The sequence below is a fragment of the Pleurodeles waltl genome, chromosome 11, assembly GCF_031143425.1.
Source record: "Pleurodeles waltl isolate 20211129_DDA chromosome 11, aPleWal1.hap1.20221129, whole genome shotgun sequence".
NCBI lineage: Eukaryota > Metazoa > Chordata > Amphibia > Caudata > Salamandridae > Pleurodeles > Pleurodeles waltl.
The window spans coordinates 328,016,038-328,040,403 of record NC_090450.1 but is presented as its reverse complement, the minus strand read 5'-3'; the positions used below and the strand labels follow the sequence as shown (position 1 = coordinate 328,040,403).

The 24,366-nt window shown below is 44.2% G+C and overlaps 1 protein-coding gene across 1 annotated transcript in view; it reads right to left on the bottom strand.

Moving 5' to 3' along the window:
* LOC138266611 (aquaporin-12-like) overlaps positions 1–23,137 on the bottom strand; it is a 70,876-nt gene extending 47,739 nt beyond the window's left edge. Inside the window, exon 1 of the mRNA XM_069215439.1 lies at positions 22,510–23,137. Within this exon, the coding sequence (XP_069071540.1) occupies positions 22,510–23,116 (607 nt within the window). The 5' untranslated portion in view covers positions 23,117–23,137. The remainder of the gene's footprint in view (positions 1–22,509) is intronic.
* Between the last annotated feature and the right edge of the window lie 1,229 nt (positions 23,138–24,366).

The following is a 24,366-nucleotide window of genomic DNA, read 5'->3' as shown; positions in this document are numbered from 1 at the left end:
CCCTTTCATGGTCAGGTACCTATGGAGCAACCCACAGTGACAAACCTGTCGCAAGTAGCATAATCCATCTTTCATTGTGAGGTCCCAGAATGTGGTGGCAGTCAGAAGAAGCCATGTCTTCCCTTCAACTTATACCTGAGACCAGAAAAAACTTCAAACTCAGACAACAGTTCTAGCGTGTCCATTTGAGATGCTTGTGTTCCAGGATTCTGTCTGGAAGCATCAAGGGTGAATGCACTATCAGTTCAATGGTCTGCAATTCCCTACTTCTATCGGTGCTGAGGACGACTGATGTGGACAGTGTGTAGGTGCTACTAATAGCACCTTACTGGCCAAGAATGCCTTGTTTATCTCTTTTGTGTCATCTGGCACAATCTTGTCCACTTCATCTTCCTCAGTCACCGAACCTATTATGTGGCTACATCTTCCACATTTGATACTGTTCGTCTCAGGCTGTCGGCATGAACACTGAGAGGTAAGAGCTCAAAAGAATGGGTTGGTCAGAGGCAACAGCATCTTGTTTACAGGAATGTCAATATCTTTCTACTAAAAACTCATACAATAACGGTTGGTTAACCTTTTCTAAATGGTGTAAAGAACAAGGTTTGTGTCCCATTTCCTGGAACCCATTCACAGGTTTAGTGTTTCTGAGTGACAGATTTTTAAATAAAGTCCTCTTTAAAAAACAAAAAACAAGTCCATAGGCCAGGAGCAGTATCTCCAGGGAAGATGATGCTCAAAGCTATTCTTTGTTTGCTGGTGTCTTTGGGCCAGGAACTATCAGGTCTTCAAACTCCTGATGCACTACATCTGGTTCCAGAGACAGCAAATCTGGCCACATCTGTAGAGCTGTGAGAGCCATATACAGCTTCTGAGTGTGGCCACCGCCCCGTAACCTTCAGGTGGAACCTGCCTTCTTGCTGGCCGTCACCCACCTTCCACATTACATGGACAGACACAAAAACCTAACTACTTATCAACGGCTCCAACTAGGTTGTATATGGGTGCAGATTTTAGCTTGTTGTTTCCCGTAGAATGAGAAACACATACAGAATGGGACCTGGTTTGCCTGTTATTGCCTATTCCAGGTGAAGCAATTTGTTATCTCTGTTATCTCATGGGGAGATACAGCCAAGCAACGTAAAACGTGGTCCCAGTATCTACCCACGGAGATAACAAGGAACTCATAATGGAACACAAAGAGTGAAATGGGCCTCCTTCAAGGCTATAAGAGATTAAGTGCATTTTCTATTCCATTTAGGATTTAGCATTAAAGCTTCTGAGAGGTTTTGCTCAACAGTGTCTTGTAACTTATTCCTTGTTGCCAGTACAGGTTCAGCCATTAGTTTTGAAGGGTTTACAGTGTGCACCGTTTGAACCACTGGAGTCAGTTCATTTCCCTCCATAATTTGCAAAATGCTTTTTTACAGTGATTTCCTCTGCTACACATTTGGGAGCAATGGGAGCTTTGATTATAGATTTTTCTCACTTTAAAACGTTGCCAAGTAATATTGTTATGAGGACTGGCCTGGGTTTATTCATAAAGTTAATTTCATGGGAAACAAGAGATTCTAGTTCTAGTTTTTGCTTCAGATTAATAAAACTTCAAGGAATAAGACCTATATGTCAGCATACATGACACATTTATCTGCAAAGCACATAATCGTTTTTTGCTTGTGCAACTCACTTCTAGTTACTTTTAGCCCAGATAGCAAAGCAAGAAAAATCAGCTTCTAGGATTAGCTGTCAGGTAGAATCTAGTAATAGCTCTACTTATAGTAACACAAAGAAAGATATACCATTAGGAGTATCATGTTTTTTCACAAGAGGTGTAGCATGCTCATAATGTGAAGCTAAATGAATTTGATTAATGGACATTTGTAGGGCAGCAACCACGTCCTCGCTGCATTCATTCAGAAATCACTATTGTTTACATGTACACTGTCACAATTCTAAATGCTTTTTGGAAGGTTATTATCCTACATTAAAGTTAAAACACAGTGCATTTTTTCCTTTATTTATTTTAGGTGAATAACAAAGTGGTACTTGCTACAAGGGCAATGGAATACTTTACAGAAAACATGTTAAAATATAACTAACAAAGCAGTTAAACAGGGGTCATGGGACGGTCAAGGGAACCCAGAGTAGAGAAGAAAGATTATACTGGAAAAGATTTGTTGAAGAGATGAGTCTTAAGGTCTTTCCTGAATGATAGGATGTTAAGGTACGTTGCAAGGGGCAATGGGGATGGGCATTGTTGCTCTGTTTATTCTGTTTCTCCTAATGGTACAAACGTACCATGACAGAATTTCTATCATACAAAGGAGTCAGGGGAGTGTCATTTTATTGTAAGACTGGAGGCTCCAATTATGCTTCTCTAATCTTGCATTTATTTAAACAGCAGCAGTCAAGAATTTAAGATAACAAATGTTCCCATCCGGCTTAGGAACAAACCTCAATGGGAGAGCAGACGTAGTACTGATAACTGCCAATGAGGTGAAAGCATCCCCTTGATACCTAACTTGACTGCGTCCAGTCCTCTTTTCTTGCTGCTCGCAGTCAAGACAAGTATTTGCATACTTTCTTATATTAAGCTGTGTGGTTTCAAAGTCGTTATATTGTCTCAGTATTCTATATTTATGTACTTACTGTATGACTCATTCCTTTTCTATCATTAGAAATAATTTCTTGTGGTTGTGAGCGCCTTCGTGCTTCACATTCCGTTCGCTGTGTTTCCTGCTGCTCGTTCCTTCCTTAGTGACACAGCAATAGTTTCCTCTGTGGGCCTCTTACTTCAGGCTGGTAATTTGTGAGTCTTTTTTTCAGCGCTATTCTGTTGTGCTCATAGTATCGGAGCTCCAAACGCTTTTTCTGAGTGGCGTAATTGAAGCTTATACACGCCCAGGTACGCAGCCTTGCTCCTCACCATCAGGTGGAGCTTCCCTATGTGTCTCCTCCCAGTGGGAGAGGTTTCTCTGTGCTCCTCCCAAACACAGGTTTAACCCATGAGTGGGCAGTTATTGTGTTTCACAAGTCCCCTTAATACTGTTTTCAAGGAGTTTCCCTGATTTTTTGTATGGTCTGTCCTGTCAAAATAGAATTAGACAATTCCCTATTTTTTAATAATAATGATGATGATGGGAAATAATTTAAAAATAAATCAAATAGTGTGATTCAGTCCTCTGTTGAACAAGCTTCAATGGAGAAGTTTACTAAAAACATTGAAACTTCTGTCATCCATATAGTGTCAAATACTATGCTGGCCGAACCTGCAGGGGAAAGCAGAAAGCGTAAAGCCAATGCAAATACTCCATGGGCTAAACCTGCTCAATCATCAACTTCCATCTCTAACGTTGACTAGAGAGGCTGCCTCAGACATGACTGATGACTTAGTTCTTTATAGGCATACTTTGAAGAAGTTGAATGATAATAATAATAAACATAATAATCATACTCATAATAACAATAATAATACTGCATCTATCAAATGCAAGTCTAAATCAAAAAATAGTGACAAAAAGAAATTGCAATTTCTCAAATTCTTGTCATAGATGATGACATGAGTGATCAAGATTCTGATGATGACAAAGATTTTACGGTGGATTCTGATTCCTTCTCCTGCCCTCTTTGGAAAAGAAGAGAAGGGTGGTCACATCCTCTCTAGATCCCTTTACAGCTAAACTAGTTCTAGACTCTGGGGGTCTCCCTGTGTTTGACCCTAAACTTATCCGCTATACAATTTCTACAGAATGGTTACCCTCTGATCATGTAAGACACTATGGGCCACATGTACGAAGGCTTTTGCGCGTCGCAAAACAGTGAATCGGGCTGTTTGCAATGTGCAAAATGCACTTTCCCATGTACCAACCCAAAAGGGATTGCGACTCGCAATTAGGAAGGGGTGTTCCCTTCCTAATTGTGACTCGCAATCCCATGTATGATTGTTTTGTGACCACGAATGCGGTCGCAAAACAATCGCAGTTAGCACCAGTGTCACACTGGTGCTAACCCATTTGCAAACGGGAAGGGGTCCTTTGTGAATGTCAGTGAAACAAATTTTGTAGCCTGCTCTGAAAAAAATGAAACAAAAACTTTCATTTTTTGTTTTTGAAATGCATCTCGTCACAGGCTGCATTTAAAAAAAAAACTGCTTTATTTAAAAGCAGTCACAGACATGGTGGTCTGCTGTCTCCAGCAGGCCACCATCCCTGTGAGGGCCGCCATTCCCAAGGGGGTCGCAAATTGCGACCTACCTCATGAATAATCATGAGGTGGGCATTTGTGACCCCCTTGCGAATGCTGATAGTGTCATTGACACTATACAACTTTCGGTTTTGCGACTTGCAAATTGCGAGTCGCTCTGACTCGCAATTTGCGAGTAACAAAACCAAACGTTGGTACATGTGGCCCTATATTGCTTCCAGACTTTGCTTGCCTCTAGACAAACAGACTAGAGCTAAATTAAAAACTGAACGGCCTAGACCCTCGTTACTGTCATATATACACTCTACTCTCACTATTGACTCCCACATTCTCACTTTTTTCTCCAAATTTGTCAAAGATCATCATAAAGGGGTGGACAAGGCATGGTCCACTTGCCAGCACAAGATGTTGGATGTTATTGGCCTGTTAGCCCATATTTGTGACCTAGCTGAATAAGCTAGACTGGCCAACATCCCCATTGATGCTGTAGAACTTTCTATGTGTGGCCAGAGGGCCTTTTGTCAGCTTGGAATGCTAACTCTGCAATTACCCATGAACGGAGGAAGAGTCTCCTGTTGAATTTAGATTGCAAGTTAGCAAATTTGGCTACCTTGGATCCTGGTATTAAGGCAGAGGGACGTTTATGTGGTGATTCCTTTGTTAAGGAACTTAGTCCATATGTTACCACTTTTGTCTCCCTGGACATGGCCCAACAATCACTTTAAAAAGTTTTCTCTCAGCGTATTTTGCCAGGGTTGTTAGAGGCAGGAGCCGCTTTACTGGCCGGGCCTTCAGTAATCAAGGATTTGCCAGGAGTACAAACCTCAATTCTACCGGGAAAGAGGCAAAGGGTTTCTGTTGAAGAGGCCAAAAGAGTTAGAGCTTCAACCCCTGGCCAACTACTGTTTTGTTTCTGACTGTTAGAAATTGGGTCTGTAGTTGGCAGAGGTATGCACTGTGTCCAAGTAGGGTCCACAATCCTGGTCAGGGTAAGTCAGATACACACCCTAAATTAACCTGTGTGCACCCTCGGGTAGCTTGGCACAGAGCAATCAGGCTTAACTTAAAAAGCAATGTGTAAAGTATTTGTGCAAAACTCGAATTATAGTAACACAGTAAAAACCACTTCAAAAATACTCCACGGCTATTTATAAACAAAGAGAATATTTATCTGAGTAAAACTAGACCAAAACAACAGAAATCCAATAAGTAAAAGTTGAAATAAGAATTTTTATGGATTAAACTAAAATTAGTGCTTAGAAGTCACTAGCGGTCACAAGGTTACTTTAGGTCGCAAGGGACTCGTGCAAATCCAAAGTTCGGGCCGACCTCGATGGAGAGTAGGCCGGCTACAGACCCACACAGAGTCCACTGAAACAGTACCTTGGATGGAGCAATCGCAGACGGCGGGGAGCAAAAGCGATGCATCGATCTTTTTCATGCAGTTGGGTCACTGCATAGTCGTCGAGCCTCACAGTGGGATCTCTCACCGGCGTCGCACTCTGTTGAGATTAGTGCAATGTATTGTTGTCAAGCCACCCAGAGCGTCGTCGTCGGGCTGCACATGCTGTGGATCTGCTGTCAACAAACTGCCTCTGAATCAGTGTCGAAAGGTGATGCGTCATTTCTGACCAGTGCAGTGGTGACAATGCATTGATTTTAGCAAGAAATAGCTGCAGAAGCCACTTCTGAAGCCCTGGACTGGAAGGGGGCACTTCAGGCAAGCGTAGGACTCTCAGATGGCAAAGTCCAGCAGCACCAGTAGAGTTGCAGGCAGTCTTTGATGTCCCTGAGACTGCAGGAGAAAAGGGGTCAGGCCCTTGAAGAAAGTTGGGTTCAAGGATGTAGAGAGTAGGTCTAGTCCCTCTCACTCCCAGGCAAGTAGCAGCACGCCATCACAGCAATGCATGTAGCACAGTAGTAGTCCCTCCTACAGCAAAGCAATCAGGCAGCAGGCCAACGCAACAGAGCAGTTAGCAAAGTGGCATTCCCTCCTGCAGCACAACAGCCTTCTTCCAGGCAGAATGTCCCTTGTTCCAACAAAGTTCTGATTTGGTTAGGTTTGGGGTCCAGTACTTACAACCAGTTAAGCCTTTGAAGTGGGGGAGACTTCAAAGAGAGGCCTTTGAAGAGCACAAGGTCTCTGCACCCTTGCTTCCCTGGTTCCAGACACTCTACAGGGGGTTGTGCAGCCCTTTGTTTGAGGAGAGGCACAGCCCTATTCAGATGTAAGCGTCAGCTCCTCCTTTCCATCTAATCCAGGAAGACTCATCAGCCTGGTGATGGCAGTAGTGAAAACAAATGTGATATATATTTTCACTACTGGGGCATGTTAAACTTAAAAGTACATGTCCAACTTTTTAAATACACTGCACCCTGCCCTTGGGACTAACCACCCCTAACAGCAGTGGTCTTCAAACTTTTTGATGCCATGCCCCCCAGATGAAAAAAAAAATTGATTGGGCCTCTCCTCAGAATTTTTCACAATTATTTTATAAAGATGGCAATATTTAAATATGTCTAGACGTATTTAAACATTTCAACTAAGTCCTGTTACCTTTTTAAAAATGCAATAACATGTTATCTGTCTAATGCTTCTTTTGGCCAGAGGAACAGGTTGTTAGATCAAGTCAGACGTCAACAAGCAACCTTGGTCAATGTGGTTTCCTTCTGGCAATGCCAGGTGTGGTTTCCTCCCCTTCTAGAACTAGCAATTGGTTTTCCAGTTTTTCTACCTTCATTTCCCGATCTCCTCCTAGACCCTAGACCCTCAGGGATCTCCTCACAATCTGATTCTAGACAATTCTCTCATACTCTCCGCTTGGAAGGTAGCAGGCAGTCCCAATCTTCCCCTATCACTACGAAAGAAGCTTCAGAATACATCAATAAATCCTGGGTCCCAGGTACTACGAAGGCTTACAAATCAGCCTGGTCTATATAGACAAGCTGGTGTAAGGGAAGGCCTATCAATACCTTTTCAGCAAATATATCCCATAATGTAAACTTTCTGGCAGACAAAGCTGGTGGGGGAAAGCCTACCAAACAATAACCTTTGCAGTTCAGAAGATTTCTATGATTCATCCTTATGGCAACGGAAACCCAGTAGGAGAACATCCGCATGTTTGTTGCCTTTAAAAGGGAGTAATCCTCCTATTCCAAAATATAGTTTGTTATGGGATGTGAATGTTATTTTATAGCTGTTTGTTTCCTGGCCTGATAACAGTGATCTTTCTCTCAAAATGTTATCTGTAAAATGAACAATGTTTTTATGTTTGGTTTCAACAAAACGTGTGTCTGATGTTAGAGCTTTATGTATTTCTTCTTGACATTTAACTCCCACAGGTGTTCTTTCCAACACAGGGAAACGTTCAAAAACAAACTTATCTTCTGTGTTTTATCCCTATTTTTCCTAACCAACCCAAACTTTGCGTTAAGAATTGCCTTAAAGTTTATGAATAAAACACAGACCATCTCAGATCGTCCTCTGTGCACTTTTGAAAATTAGAGACCTAGGGGAATCTAAGATAGGGGGACTTGTGGGGCTCTGACCAGGTTCTGTTACCCAGAATCCTTTGCAAACCTCAAAATTTGGCTAAAAAAAACACATTTTCCTCACATTTCGGTGACAGAAAGTTCTGGAATCTAAGAGGAGCCACAAATTTCCTTCTACCCAGCGTTCCCCCAAGTCTCCCGATAAAAATGATACCTCACTTGTGTGGGTAGGCCTAGCGCCCGCGACAGGAAATTCCCCAAAACGCAACGTGGACACATCACATTTTTTTTAAAAGAAAACAGAGGTGTTTTTTGCAAAGTGCCTACCTGTAGATTTTGGCCTCTAGCTCAGCCGGCACCTAGGGAAACCTACCAAACCTGTGCATGTTTGAAAACTAGAGACCTATGGGAATCCAAGATGGGGTGACTTGTGGGGCTCTGACCAGGTTCTGTTACCCAGTATCCTTTGCAAACCTCAAAATTTGGCTAAAAAAACACATTTTCCTCACATTTCGGTGACAGAAAGCTCTGGAATCTGAGAGGAGCCACAAATTTCCTTCTACCCAGCGTTCCCCCAAGTCTCCCGATAAAAATGGTACCTCACTTGTGCAGGTAGGCCTAGCGCCCACGAAAGGAAATGGCCCAAAACACAACTTGGACACATCCCATATTTTTTTTTTTTTTTACAGAAAACAGAGGTGTTTTTTGCAAAGTGCCTACCTGTAGATTTTGGCCAGAGCTCAGCCGGCACCTAGGGAAACCTACCAAACCTGTGCATGTTTGAAAATTAGAGACCTATGTGAATCCAAGATGGGGTGACTTGTGGGGCTCTGACCAGGTTCTGTTACCCAGTATCCTTTGCAAACCTCAAAATTTGGCTAAAAAAACCACATTTTCCTCACATTTCGGTGACAGAAAGCTCTGGAATCTGAGAGGAGCCACAAATTTCCTTCTACCCAGCGTTCCCCCAAGTCTCCCGATAAAAATGGTACCTCACTTGTGCGGGTAGGCCTAGTGCCCACGACACAACACAACATGGACACATCACATTTTTTCACAGAAAACAGTGCCTACCTGTGGATTTTGGCCTCTAGCTCAGCCGGCACCTGGGAAAACCTAGCAAACCAGCACATTTCTGAAAACTAGACACCTAGGGGAATCCAAGATGGGGTGACTTGTGGGGCTCTGACCAGGTTCTGTTACCCAGAATACTTTGCAAACCTCAAAATGTGGCCAAAAAACACTTTTTCCTCTCATTTCGGTGACAGAAAGTTCTGGAATCTGAGAGGAGCCACAAATGTCCTTCCACCCAGCATTCCCCCAAGTCTCCCGATAAAAATGGTACCTCACTTGTGTGGGCAGGCCTAGCGCCCGTGACAGGATATGCCCCAAAACACAACGTGGACACATCACATTTTTTCACAGAAAAAAAAGCTGTTTTTTGCAAAGTGCCTACCCGTAGATTTTGGCCTCTAGCTCAGCCTGCCCCAGGGGGGGCAGAAATGGCCTAAAATAAATGTGCCCCCCCCCCCCACTCCCAGGGAGCGACCCTTGCCTACGGGGTCGCTCTCTTTGCGTGACGGCGCAAAAAAAAAAGATCCCTTGTGCCTAGTGGTTTCTGCCCCCCTTGGGGCAGATTGACCTAAAATCTGCCAATCTGCCCCCAAAGCGGGCAGAACTGGCCTAAATACAATTTGCCCCTCCAGGAGAGCGACCCTTGCCTAAGGGGTCGCTCCCCATCTCTAAAAAAACAAACAAAAAAAAAAAAAAAACAATTGCCCTGGCACCTAGAGGTTTTTGCCCCCCCTGGGGACAGATCGGCCTAATAACAATAGGCCGATCTGCCCCCGGGGGGGGGGCAAAAATGGGCTAAAATAATTTTGCCCCCCCCCCCCCCGGGAGCGACCCTTGCCTAAGGGGTCGCTCCCCATCTCTAAAAAAACAAACAAACAAAAAAAAAAAAAATTGCCCTGGCGCCTAGAGGTTTCTGCCCCCCCTGGGGACAGATCGGCCTAATAACAATAGGCCGATCTGCCCCCGGGTGGGCAGAAATGGCCTAAAATAAATGTGCCCCCCACTCCCAGGGAGCGACCCTTGCCTACGGGGTCGCTCCCTTTGCGTGACGGCGCAAAAAAAAAAGATCCCTGGTGCCTAGTGGTTTCTGCCCCCCTTGGGGGCAGATTGACCTAAAATCGGCCGATCTGCCCCCAAAGCCGGCAGAAATGGCCTAAATACAATTTGCCCCTCCAGGGGAGCGAGCCTTGCCTAAGGGGTCGCTCTCCATCTCCAAAAAAACAAACAAAAATTGCCCTGGCGCCTAGAGGTTTCTGCCCCCCCGGGGGCAGATCGGCCTAATAACAATAGGCTGATCTGCTGGCCTAACATAAATTTGCCCCCCCACCCCCCTGGGGAGCGACCCTTGCCTACAAGGTCGCTCCCTTTGCGTGACAGCGCAAAAAAAAGATTCCTGGTGCCTAGTGGTTTCTGCCCCCCTTGGGGGCAGACTGACCTATAATCGGCCGATCTGCCCCCATGGGGGGCAGAAATGGCCTAAAATAAATTTACCCCCAGGGGAACGACCCTTGCCTAAGGGCTCGCACCCCTTGTGTGAAAAAAAAAAAAAAAAAAAACTCCCTGATGTCTAGTGGTTTCTGCCCCCCTTGGGGGCAGATTGGCCTCATAAAAATAGGCCAATCTGCCCCCAAGGGGGGCAGAAATGGCCTAAATATCATTTGCCCCCTATGGGAGCGACCCTTGCCTAAGGGGTCGCTCCCCACACCTAAAACAAAAAACAAAACAAAAAAAAACAAAAAAAAAAGTATCCCTGGTGCCTAGAGGTTACTGCCCCCCCTGGGGGCAGATCGGCCTAATAATAGGCAGAAAAGGCCTTAAAAAAAAATGCCTCCCCTGGGAGCGACCCTTGCCCAAGGGGTCGCTCCCTTATGCCAATTTTAAAAAAAAGAAAACATCCCTGGTGTCTAGTGGGCGTTTCAAAAGCCGGATTGCAAGCAATCCGGCTTTTGAAACGCTTGGATAGACTACAAAGGGAAGGAAATACATTTCCTTCCCTTTGAAGCCTCTCCGGGCCTCCCCCACGTGATCGAAAGAGAAATGCAAAGCTTCCAGCGCGATGGGGAGGCTCCTGTGATTGTCAGCGCGTTGACATCACAGGGGGGGTGGGGGGGTCGGGGTGGAAGGGATTCTCCTTTCAGCCCTGGCCTGGGGGGGGTGGCCCTCGGGGGAGCGCTAGCGCTTCCCCCGAGGGCCGGTGGCAGGACGTAATGGTTACGTCCATGGCACCACACGGGCGCTGCCATGGACGTAACCATTACGTCCATGGCGGGGAAGGGGTTAAGTGGGTTATGTCACTTGCAAGGTTAGATATCACCATCTTTGGTGCTCATTCTTGTAGGGGAACCATGGCATCTAAAGCTTTATGGGCGGGCTCCCGTTTAGAGGACATTCTGAGATCAGCTGATAGGTCAAATAATATTGTTTTTCGCACATTTTTTTGTAAATCTGTACATACTGCATTTTCTGTTGTAATTAACATGCTTTAAACAAGCATAATAGTAGCCTCCAGTCATGCAATAAAAGGTAGCTTTCTCTAGTAACTTATGGAGGAAAGTCGTAATTTTATTAAAGGCACAGAAACAAGTATTTTCCCGCCTCAATGCTGTTTTAACCTGTTGTTTTTTTCCCACCCTAACAGTTAATTCTGCTACACAGTCTTCATCATAAAAAGACCTCAATACACTATCAATTATCTTTTTCCAGACCTACCAGAAATTGAATCTCCTGGTTCTGGCCTACTGTACAGATTTCCAGCATGCCCTTTGGGACCCAGCCTTAAGGACTTTTTTCAGGAACTGTTTACATTTTCTTTGGCTGTTTCCATTGTTTTTTCTATTTTTCTCCCTTCAGTACTTACCTATAACTCCTCTCTCAAGAAAACAGCACTGTTCGCAGTTAAGTTGGGTCTCATAGGGGATGCTTCCACTTCATAGGCTGTTATTAAACTCTATATCTGCTCTCCCTTTGGCTTTAGTTTCTAAGCCTGATGGGATCTGTAGTTTTCTTATATTCTTGACTGCTGCTGTTTAAATAAATGCAAGATTAGAGAAGCATAATACTCGCCTCCGTTTCTTTAATAAAATGAAGACTTTACTTCATAACTAACTAGGAACATCTACATAAAAAAAAAAAAATTGAGTAATTTTAGTTAATATGGTCGCATTGTGTGATTTTATTTTGTTATAATCGCCTGGCAAATCCTTATACTCTAAGGACTGTGAAGAGAAATATGTGGCTTGGGGGTAATGATGTGATTACTTACTGGTAATCTTTATTACTCTTAAACTTCCTTTTTACAACCTGATTAACATTCTTGCTTTACCCATAAGAGAACGCAGAGCACTTGGTAACACACAGGGGCAGATTTTAGGTCAATCTGCCCCCAAGGGGGGCAGAAACCACTAGGCACCAGTGCATCATGGGGAAGGAAGAAGGAAGGATGTCGTAGTAGACGTAAAAAACAGGTAAACTGTTTTCTTTAGCCCAAAAGTAAAACTAAAATCTTGTTTAGTGTGGTGGATATGACTGTCTCGGCATCAGGGATGCTCATACAGTATGGGTTACTGTGATGAGAAAGACTGAGACCAGGAAAAGTGAAGATTACAGGCAAGTCCTATATACAGAATGTATGATACCTGAAATGAAACATTATTGCTTTAGATTGTAAGATATGGATCAGTTGCACAGCAGGGATATCCCTAAGTCTACGGGTATTCCTTGTTTAGGATACCAGGATCCTCACCCACTGAGGTGGCATACTTCATCACTGTTACTTGCTACTCTTTGGGTGGGGATACAGTACACAATGGGCATCCTTTCAGAGCTCTTTTAACCTAAGTTTAGCAAACCAGAAGGTATGTTAAACTTCCCTTTCTGATGATATACCTATTCCAAAGGGGTATGTTTTTTCATATTGACTGGACCAAAAAAGAGATACAAAAAAAGTACATTTACCTATAGGAATCCAGAATCAAATGGATTTATTAAGAACTGGACTTCATGATAAGATTAAAACGACATGGAAACTCTGTGCATTATTGACCTTGAGTCCAACTAGGTTGACATGTTTCATGCTTTAATGGGCAGGCAGGGTCCATGCCATGCTTCAGGACTGATTAAGAAAGGTCCTAATTTCTGTCGGGGTTTGGCCTGTATGGTAAAGTGTCAATCCCTACTGTGCTTCTTATAGTGTGATAAATAAATGCTAAAATAACTTGCACAGTATGTTAGAGTGACCTTAGCCTGTTCCTTGATAAAGAAAATAGCAAACAACCTTCACATACACGAGGAAAAACATTGTTAAAACATATATGGATTAAGGTCATTTGTCTTTTCCTTTAAAATAAGCCACGTTTTTAACGTCACTACACAGCACACATTTCTCACCATACTGCTGCCACATTCAGTGAGGCCCATGTCATGTATTGGTCAACTGCACTGCTTTGCAATTGATCCAGAAAACAAGAGTATCTCACCCTAATTGCAAAATATCACAGCACTTAGGAACGTGGGCCTGGTCACACCCCACAAGATAATTCTTCCAAGAGAGATATGTGAGCATTAATTTGCAGGTTGCCACTGACACTTACCTCGACATGGTGGGTAAGAAAATAATACCTACTGATTAAGAGTAGTACCCTGAATACAGGTCCAGGGATGGAAAGAGATTTACAGATGAAGACAAGTTGATTGTGATATAATATCATGGATATCTTTTGTGTCTTGTTTGCATGAACATATCGTCTTTACCATGGATCTCTGAAAACAAAATTACAAAAGGATAGTGGTTTCAAGATTCAGTCAATACCAGAGACAATGGGTCTTCCAGGTGGGAGGTTTTTATTAATTTTTTATAAGATTTAAAAATATGGAATCTTTGGTTCCATCTTCACCAAAAGTCTCCCTTACTCTTTACAACCCATCCTGCCATTTCTGCTTTGGTAAGCTTCATTTGGATGTTATGGAAGTGGTTCGGTTTTTACCAGGGTCACCGGAGTGATGGCCTGCTGGACCACTTGGTAAAGTTCTGGTACTACAAGGTAACAACATCCAGCACGTGTGGTTGCATGCAAGGGTGCGGTCTGCGTGTGACACATATTGTGCATGCCTTAGAGAATGACAGTGAAGGAGGCCTATGAGTTCCACTTTCGAAGCCCTTGGCCTGTTAATGTGCACAATGGTGGAGCTGAGGTTACGTTTACAGACAGTGGAAATGTATTGCTAACATTCCTAAGACTGGGGTGCCGGAATCTTAACACTGAAGTGGGGAAAGAGGAGACAGGTTTCTCATTTGTAATTCAATATGGTCTTTTTGCTGCAGCAAGCTGCTGATTAGTCTTCCTGAGAACTGCCATTTGATATTTGGTGGGAGTGATGGATAGGACTGCTGTTCCTGTTGTTCAGAGAGTAGTTGGTCCTTTAGAACAAGCCACCTACTTTTTTCTCTTTACATCTCTGTTCCTGATCATTGTCAGTGAGGCTGTTGATAGCCCACTGAAGACTGTTCACACCTCTGTGTGCCTCTGTTGTGGATGCTCCAGACTGGAGGCAACCCTAACTTGAGGAGCATCACTCTAGACAAAGCCTGAGTCTGAAAGACAGCGTGAAAAGAAAAAAAGAAAGAGAAAGAGCAATTCTAAAGAAGAGACTTTTGACAGGTCCACAGCACTACCCAAATGTTCCCAGGTGGAGTTTGTGGTAGCTAGCCCAGCTGCACTCACTTGCATGACTGCTCAAGCAGACACCTCTGTAAGTGAAGCTGCTACTTCGATGCACGTAGCCACTTTGTGCCTAACTGACTGCATAGCTGCCCAAGCTGCTGACCGGAAATGCTCCCGATCAGCCTATGCTGCTGAACTGTGAAGTAGCTAGAAGCAGCTCAGCTGTTGTCACCTGGGACTGAATGAGGACTGCGCAGCTGCCTTGACCTCTGGAGATCTTCCCAGCATTGCAGCCGACTTACTGAACATTCCAAGTAGAAGAGGCCCTCCAAAGACCTTCAGGACCCAACCTCTGACGGACTCACCATGCGGTCGAAGAAGGATGCTGACCTGAAGACATCTGCATCCTTGCCGCCACCTGCACCCTCTGCCATGTAGCCCTCATCCGTACCAAGAGCTGGAACAGAGGGATGGTGCACCTGCAGCCAGCGTATCTTCCACCTTGAGAGAACAGTATGGACAAAATCACACGAAGGCCTAATCAAGGCCTTCAGCAGACTCGCAATTGATGAGATAACAGAGGCTGAGTGGATAGCAATACCTAAAAGAGGAAGGGGAGCCCAGAATCGATGCCTGAGATTCACACCAGGATACCATCAAAATATGGCAGGCTGAGGAAAGGTGAAAGGAGAAGCGGAGGGGGCATCCTTGTCCGAAGGGCAGTGTCCATGCATCAGAGACTCTTAAGGCCTGAATTTTGAAAAGTTAGCGCTGCCTTTACGCTATTTTTTTATGCAAAAGCAGCACAAACTTAGAAAATATATTTATATTTTGTACATTTGCGCCGCTTTTTCTTAAAAAAATGATGTAAAGGCAGCGCTAACTTTTCATAAATCAGAACCTCAGTGCCTGAGTTTTAATAGTGAGTAGTATTTGGTTTTATAATGTATTAAAATTATTCTCTATTACAAAAAGAAGCACAGGGCTGGACAATCAAGTTTGTATGCTGTTGAGTGTCTGATGAATGCTGAGCTTTTTTTTTACCCTACACTACCTCTACAAGAAGCCTGTGACTGCCCACCATCGCTATTACTGAGAGTCAAGTACTAAAGGGCTGTACCTGGACCAGTTTGTAAAGCCATAGTAGACGCTTCCTGCAACATCAGAGGCAAATGGCTCAAGCATCCATGGCTGAGGCCCAGTAGCCGCTTCTTACTCTGTGGCCCCCTACACATAACATAGCACAATGTTACAAGCCATGATAAGCTGGATGCTATGTCTGTGGAAGTAATCTTCATAGTGGTCTACCACAAAAAAAAAAAATCTGGTGCTGCAAATGTATACAATTTGTTGTTTGGGATTATTCTGGGGTGAATAGGTTAACGCCTCACTGACACATATAAAAAAGTTGCCATTTCCTTCCCTTTGACAGTCACACTGGTAAACAAAAGAGACAGCACCTATGCTATCTGTACAATAATATTTAACTTACACACTTACATGATCTAAGAAGAAGATTAAATGTAAATGAAATATATTCTCCAAAATGAGAGATCTTAGGGAAGCTTTTGGATTGCTGAGGGGAAACTATGAACTATTCTTCTGGAAAACCAGGGTCAGGCTGACCACATATCCATTCTGGCATTTTCCCAGAGAGGTTAAGATAACCTTATAGTTAAGTGAACATTTTAAACTCTAAAAACCACAGAAATTAACCAGCTGTAGTTATCTCAAATAACTATAATTTGTGCCCTAAGGTAACTATAACTCATGCCCCCAGCATGCACAGTTTTCTCACCAAATTTCATTGCAAATGTTGCTGCAATATTTCCAATGATGTCATAAAGGATGTCATGAGTAACGTAATATGTTGGGTAAGTAGAAGTGTAGGCAGTGCACAGCAGGGGGTTAGCTAAAGGGCCTGGCTTTTGGCCCAGCCCTTTGGCCAACCCACCCAGAAGCGGCCAACCCCACACTGCTAGAAGTTGGCTGCAGGGCCTCAACCCACGCCGCGCATGGCCTTTGGCTGTGCACAGCTGGGTTTGGCCCCAGGCCAGGCCCTCTCTCCAACCCACCAGGAGGCAACCAATGCTTTAGTGTGCGCAACATAGGGTATGCCTTAGAGACCCAGTGACACCATACCCAGGGCTAAATTCACTAGAAAAAGGGAAGTGGGCTGTGGGACCACTTCACAAGCCTTCACAGGTCCCAGGGACCCCATTCTCCAGGACTGTGCCATATTTAAAAGGGGCCTCCATTAATAATAGGTAGGTAGCCGGTGTCCACACAGGACAGCCAGCAAACACCACGCTGGAGGCCACAAGGGGAGTCCTTGGGCCTTTGCAGTCCGAGCTGACGCCATGCATGGTGCCAGAGCTGGCATTGATCCTGCAAAGAGGGAGCAGCTATTAATGCTGCTCCCTCCGGGTGGGAGCAATAGGTGTTCTGCTTCCCTGCCTGCATCAGTGCAGGCAGGAAAGCAGAGCACAAGTCTGATCCAAGTCGGCGAGAGCATTTTCACATTTCCCGCTGGCTGGAAGTAGACTTAGGGCCTGATTTAGATATTGGCGGATGGGTTACTCCGCCACAGTACTGGATATCCCACCCGCCAAAATCTAAATCCCAGTATTTCCTGTGGGATTTAGATTTTGACAGCTGGGTTATCCATCAACGTTGTGATGGAGTAACCTGTTTTCCAATATCTAAATCAGAGCTAAGTGTTTCCTTCCATTTGTTGGGAGACTTAAAAAATGTAAGACTTAAATATGCTCCCACCAAACTACTGTGTCGCAGAGTTAGGCTCCCCAGGACTCAGTAAGTGAACTAGTCCCAGAGGATGGGGTCCCCAGGGCCAATAAAGGCTCAGGGAGAGGGCCGTGCAGCATCGCACTTTTAAAAAGTGTCATGGTCCCAGGGGAGCGGGGGTTCCCTGGGCCTATTTTATGGCTCAGTGGGGGGTAGTGGTGCGTGGCCCCATCTCTTGTAATTTAAACTTGGGCCCCAGGAATGGGGTCCCTAGGGCCTAAGTGGGCTCCAGGAGGGGGCCACATGCCTCCTACCTTATTTTTTGCTTCAGCCTCATTGGTTGGGGTTCCTGGGGCCTCAAAGAGGCTTGGGAAGTGGGGCCATGCGCCCCTCCCCCCAAAAAATAACACGGTGCCCATCATGAGAGTTTTAATAAACAGCCATAGGACCCCACCCTTGTTTTATTTTTATTTTGCCGTGGATATCCCCAACAGAGTGAGATATACGCATTTTTGTAACCTTAATTTCTCCAAAACTATTAAACAGATCTACACCAAATCACAAATAGTCTACGGGGGAGTAGTGTAGAATGCAGTGGTGTAGAGTGGCATGGTATACAGCAGAGTGAGGTACAGTGTAGTGGCATACAGTAGAACAGTGTAGAGTGGAATAGCGCATAGTGGTATGGCACAGAGTGGAGTGACATAGACTGGGGTGCATACAGTGGAATAGCATTCAGTAGTGAAACATACACTGTAATAGCATACAGTGGAGTAGTGTGGAGAGGAGTGGCATACAGTAAAGTGAAATACACTGGAGTGGCATAGGTTGGAATAGCATACAGTGGATTGGCGTAGAGTGCAGTGGCATACAGTGGAGTGGCATATAATGAAGGGTACAGTGGAGTACCATACCCTTGGAATAGTGTACACTGTAGTAGCATGGAGTGTAATGGGGTAGAATGGAGTGGCATAGAGTCAAATAATGTAGACTTGATAAAGTGGAATAGTATATACTGGAGTGGCATACAGTGGAGTAGGGTACGGGGAATGGGAAAGAGTGGAGTGGTTTATAGTGGTATAGCGTACATTGGGGTTTTGTAGACTAGTGTTGTAGAATGGAGTGGCACATAGCACTATAGTGTACAGTGGAATGGCCTAGAATTGAATGTGGCAAAGTGTAATAGTGTACAGTTGAGTCACGTAAAGTGCAGTGGAGTAGCTTGGAGTGGCATGCAGTGGAGTGAGGTACATTATAGTGGCATAGAGTAGAGTGGAGTGTTGTAGAGTGGAATGCTTACAGTGCAGTGGTGTCTAGTGGAATAGGGAGTAGTGGAGTGGCATGTAGTGTAATAGCAGAGAATGAAGTGGCCTAGGGTGGAATGGCGTAGAGTAGGCAGGCATAGAGTGGAGTGGCATATATTGGACTGAAATACAAAGTAACAGGATACAGTAGAATGGTCTACAGTGGAGTACCGTAGAGCAGAGTGGCAAGGAGTAAGATAGCTAGAGTAGAGTGTCATGAAGTGGAGTTGCGTACAATGGAATAGTGGATTGGCAAACAGTGTAGTGGCAAACAGTGTGGTGGTGTAGACTTGAGTGTTGCACATTGTAGTGGCAAACAGTGAAATGGCATACAATGGAGTGGCCTACACTGGCGGAGAGTAAAATGGAGTGAGGTACAGTCTAGTGGCGTACAATGGAATAACACAGACTGGACTGGCAAAGTGGATTGGCATACAGTGGAGTGGCATAGAGTGGAATGTTGTACAGTGGAATGCTTTTGTGTGTTATAGAATGAAGCGGAGGAGTGTGTACTGGGGTATACTGTAGTGATGTACAGTGTAACAGCATGCTGTGAAGTGGCGTAGAGTGGAGTATTTTAGAGTGGGATGGTATATAGAGGAATAGCATAGAGTGGAGTGGCATAAAGGGGAGCAGTGTACAGTCTAAAGCATACTGTGGAGAGGGATGAGGCATATGGTGAGGTGGGGTAGAATGGAGTGGCGTACACAAGAATAGCATATAGTGCAGTAGACCCCCTAACGAAAGGTAGAGGGGTCTCTAACTGGGGTTATTTGGATGTTATGGAGAGTATGGATTTTTTAAAAATGTTGTCAAGAAAGGAAATTAAGCAATGTGATTTTTGGAAAATGTATGGAATACACTTTAGAAAGATGAACAATGATCAATGTGCAGCTGCATTGTTTTTTTCTTCTTCCAGCACTTTATACATTAATGCTTGATGAATTTCTCTCTCAATAGTGACTGAGTATTTATTGTGGTCTTTCAATCAGGACATCTGGTGGGCTTTTGTTAGGATGATTTGAATATTTAGCAGAATATGGAATAATTTTCTATTTTTGAAAGGAAATGACTGAATGTGTTGTTCAGAAACTATGAGACTAAATCAAAACAATAGTGCAGTGGTGTGTACTGAAGCGGCCTACAGTAGAGTAGCATAGAGTACAATATCATAGACTGCAGTGTTGTAGAGTGGAGTTGTGTACAATGAAATAGCATACAGTGAAGTAGCATATAGTTGAGGGGCGTAAAGCAAAGTGGCATAGACTGGAGTGTCACAGAATTGAGGGGCATAGATTGTAATAGCGAAGAATAGAGTGGTATAGAGTGGAATGGCATGGTGTAGAGTTGATTAGCATAGAGTGGAGTGGGGTATAGTGGAGTGACAGTGGAGGGGCGTAGAGTTTAGTCAAGTGACTCAGAGTGAGGTAGAGTGGTGTACGGCAATTGAAACAGACGTAGTGCGAAAGTGATGTAGATGAAATGTGGCAGGAATATACATTATGAAAAGTAAATGATACCACCTCCAGCTGCATGCGGGAGCAATTCTTTTAATCTGTTTTCTTGCTCGACAGCAGGCAGGAAAACAGATGAAAAGTTGGGTCCCAGCGAGCAGAACAGTTTTCCAGCTCCCACCCTCTGGAAGCAGACTTAATGTTTGCTTTAACTTGGCGGGAGCTGTCAAAGTTCATGCCAAGTGACAGCAAACAGCTATGTCCCAAGGGTGGGCATCTTGGGACATAGGGACCCGGGTCCTGTGGGCTTGCAGTCCCCAGGGCTACTAATGCATCCTGGAGGGGGGCTGAGGGTCCCCCCCTCCTCTGTTATTGCAGGGCCTGACCTGGGAGGTAGTGGTCTTCAGGCCGAAAATGGCTCAGGACGGGAGCTGCACAGCCCGCATTCCCCTTTTTGATAATTCAGCCTGGCCTCCGGAGGTGGTGGTCCCCAGGGCTGTAAAGGGCCCGGGAGGTGGGTCCGTGCTGCCCTCCCCCATATTTTATTTATTGGCCTTGCAGTGGGGAGGTGGTGGTCCCGGCCCCCCCCTCCTACATTACATTAGCCTGGCCTGGGAAAGGTGTTGGTCCCTGTTACATTATTGGCTATGGGGAGGGAGGGGGTGCTTGTGCCCCCCACCTCCAACTAATATTTAAATTAGCCTCATGGTCCTAACCCATCCATTGGCTCAACTTTTAAAAAAGTGCAGTAGACTGCTTGTTTTTTTAAAAAGCTTTTCCCAAGATTTGCAGAACCTCTGCAATTTTTGCTGATTTTTTTTTTCCAAAATGCTATTTGGCTCTGGCGGGGTCCCTGGGAGACCTAACCATCAGGCATAGAGGTCAGGGTATTCCTACTCAGATCTCAGCATGAGATATTTTGGATTCATGCAGGATATGCGTCCCTAGTTATACAATTTTGTTTTTCTTTATTTACTCCAAAACTACTGAACCAATTTATACCAAATCACAAACAGGGCTCTTTCTGGATCAACAGCTAGCTTTCTGAAACATTTGGTATAATTCCGTCGAGTGGTTTAAGCTGTAGTCACGTCTAAAATCCCTATGAGATGGGGAAAACACATTTTGCCCCCCCACCCCTTTTTCTCAGCCACCACTTAAGGAATCACATTGAAACTTTCAACACAGCAGCTGAACTCAGGTGTGTACTAGTTTTGAAAATTTTGTGAAGATGTGTCAAACAGCGCCAAAGTTATTCGCAAAACAAAAAACATTTTTCCTAAGGAAAGTAGGTCATAACTATAACTACCTACAGACGACCACTATTAGGTAATATATATATGGCACATAAGAAAATAAAACCGTAAAATGAACCAGAGTGTTCACCCATAAACTGTGACCTTTATGTGGCCTGTGAAGGATTACTATGCCACGGATGAGAGTTTATGGTGATTAAAGTTCAATATATATATATATATATATATAAACATTTTTTTTTTGTATGTCATCTAGTTATATATGTGGAGTTAGGTATAGAGAATATATTCTTATCTTTTGATATTTTTTATTTGATATTTTGTCCTCAATATTTGTACACCTTGATATTCTAGCTTTGATATTCAGGGGCCATACCTCCAGCTTCCCGCAGTTAATGGCAGCAGCAGACAACAATAGAAAGAGAGATAGAGGGAGAAATTGGAAAGAAAGGCACACAAAGTGTGTAGGATTGGTTTGAACACCTTTGCCAAGGCTGCCTTTGTTTCCCAGTCCGCCCCTACACAACATCTGCGTAAAATACAAAAGTGGATGTGTTCAAGAAACAAATCCAAATCCTGCTGTTCTCTAACGCTGGCCAGCACCATGGCAGTTTAAGAGCCAGTTTTGCTAACATTTTCTGCTGGGTTTGGGTCACAAACCTGAGCAGACCATCACAAAATGTTTTTAAGTAATTTAACTTCCAGTGCAAAACTTGTTTTGTGCCAGAAAATAGTCTGAAAGTAAAACAAACCAGTGCGAAGTACTGTTTTACGATCCTTATCGTAAAGTGGGTGTTCAATAGGTGGTACTTGGGCGTTTCCATACAACCATTCGACTAGGCATGTGTGCTGCACTGTACAATACACATACAAAGTTGGAAAAGTTTTAAAAGTTGGCTAAGCATAGTATTTTGTACTGGAAGGGAATTCTTTCAGTACAGAACCTATACTAGACTCATGCACATACCCTTGCACTATGGCACACAGGTATGAATATGGCTCTCGGCAGCAAAATTCTGCAGCGTCTCTAGAGAGTAGAGGGAAAGTGTCATATCTCTGTAGATATGGCACGCTCCTGCTCTCTCCTTGTCACGCATGGTTAATCTGGCCCTAATCGTACCTAGACTACTCAACCACACTCCTAAAATGTCTTCAGGGGCTGGCTTTGTGAGGTTCGCTGTGGCTCAGCGAGAGAACTCATTTTCTAAATACAGATTGCTTCCTCTTTTGTTGTCTACATTCTGGGAAAACTAGTACCAACAACGTATTTTTGTGGATTGGAAAATGCATAGTCTAAATATGAGAAATATATAATTCTTACCAGTATATGCCAGGACGGTGACTATCAGTGCCACAGCAGGAACTCGGTACATGGCATGGCTGTGATGGAACCGAAGGAGGGTGAAATGAAACAATAAGGCACACACAGCTTCGACAAACATGCCCTGTGACACCGAGGAATGGAGGGGAGAGCTGCAGTCTTGGGCCATGAGGTTCTGAATCATGTGAAAGTCAGTGAGCTCCCAGGCCCAGTAACGCGTGGTTAGCACCTTGGCAGCCTCCATGCCAGCGTACTGCGAAATAACCTTACCGAGGGTGGACAGGCAGGAGGAATCCTTCGTCAGGAATTCCTGAAAGGAAACAGACGGGTTGCCTGAGGCCCCAGCAAAAGATAATCCGTGGGTCAAGAATAGGAGAAAGAGTAGTGTCAAGACTACATCGGGACCAAAGCCTCCACCCCACGGACCGATTTCCACCAGCATTCTCAGCTCCTGGCAGCAGGATGCCAGCTGCAGCGATGCGGCAAATTCCTTCACAACGCTCTGGTACAGACCAGAGGGACACAGTCTTTTCGGAAGTCTACGGCAAACTTCACAAATCGCCACCATAGACACAAAAAAAGCGATAGAGATGTTGAGGCCAGCCATGGCGAACTGAGTCGTGGGTATCTGGCCATGAAAAAAAGAGCGCGAGAGGCAGAGTTTGCTCTTATAAGGGAACCTTTAAGTAAACGTGGCACTATCTGCAGCTTACAGCGAGGGCTTCCATATCAAGGGCAAGGCTGGGAAACTGCACCTGTGCCACTATGGAAAGGGCAGCTGCTAGCTGAGTCGACTCCACATTTTCTCAGCGGCCTGTGCAGCTTCGCCCCTTTTTACTTTCTTTGCCCAAAGCTGCTGGTCTCAGGGGCGTAACATAGCCCCCAGCAGCCCTGGCTCGTCTTTGTGTACCTTGAGGTGCGTTTGCCCCAGGCTGCAAATAATAGGAAAGGCGAGAAAGCCAATGTGCATGTGATTGCACGTTTCTAGAAGTGTCGTTTAACAAAAAAAGAGTTAAACACCTGTCATATAAGAAATGTAAGTGGATTATGAGCACCAGTTATGTGTTGTTTTAAACTAAGTATTAGGTTGTAACCCCAGTTTTCCGCGTCACAAAGAACTCCTTCCCCAGAAGAAACGTGACTGATATTTTCATCAAGGAGGAACACATAAACTGTGGATTAGCAGTTTAAAAATATGGAAGGCTGAGGTACACAGAGCAGTCTGCGTTTGCCCCAGGCTGCAAATAATAGGAAAGGCGAGAAAGCCAATGTGCATGTGATTGCACGTTTCTAGAAGTGTCGTTTAACAAAAAAACAAGTTAAAGAAAAAACACCTGCCAGATAAGCAAATTACGTGGATTATGAGCACCAGTTATGTGTTGTTGTAAACTAGGTACTAGGTTGTAACCCCAGTTTTCCGCGTCACACAGAACTCCTTCCCCAATAGAAACGTGACTGATATTTTCACCAAGGAGGAACACATAAACTGTGGATTAGCAGTTTAAAAATATGGAAGGCTGAGGTACACAGAGCACAACCCTTTGTTGGAGTGTGACCTTTAAAATCAATATTAACATGAAAAGCTTGCAATATAATGTATCATGAAGCTGCATAGAAAATCAGTTAACGTTGAAAATAATTCACACGTTTGAAATGTGCCCACGGGGAGTGGCCACCAATGTATACGATGACTAATGAAACTTACTAATGATGAATTAATGATGCACAAATGTATGGATTTGTATTAGCATATTATAATTAAGAGTTATGTATTTGGTTTTGCTAAATTAATCACTAGGCCTTAGTTAAGCGAGGGTCTGGGCCTAGCTGCCTGGTCTCATATTAAACTGTGTTTTT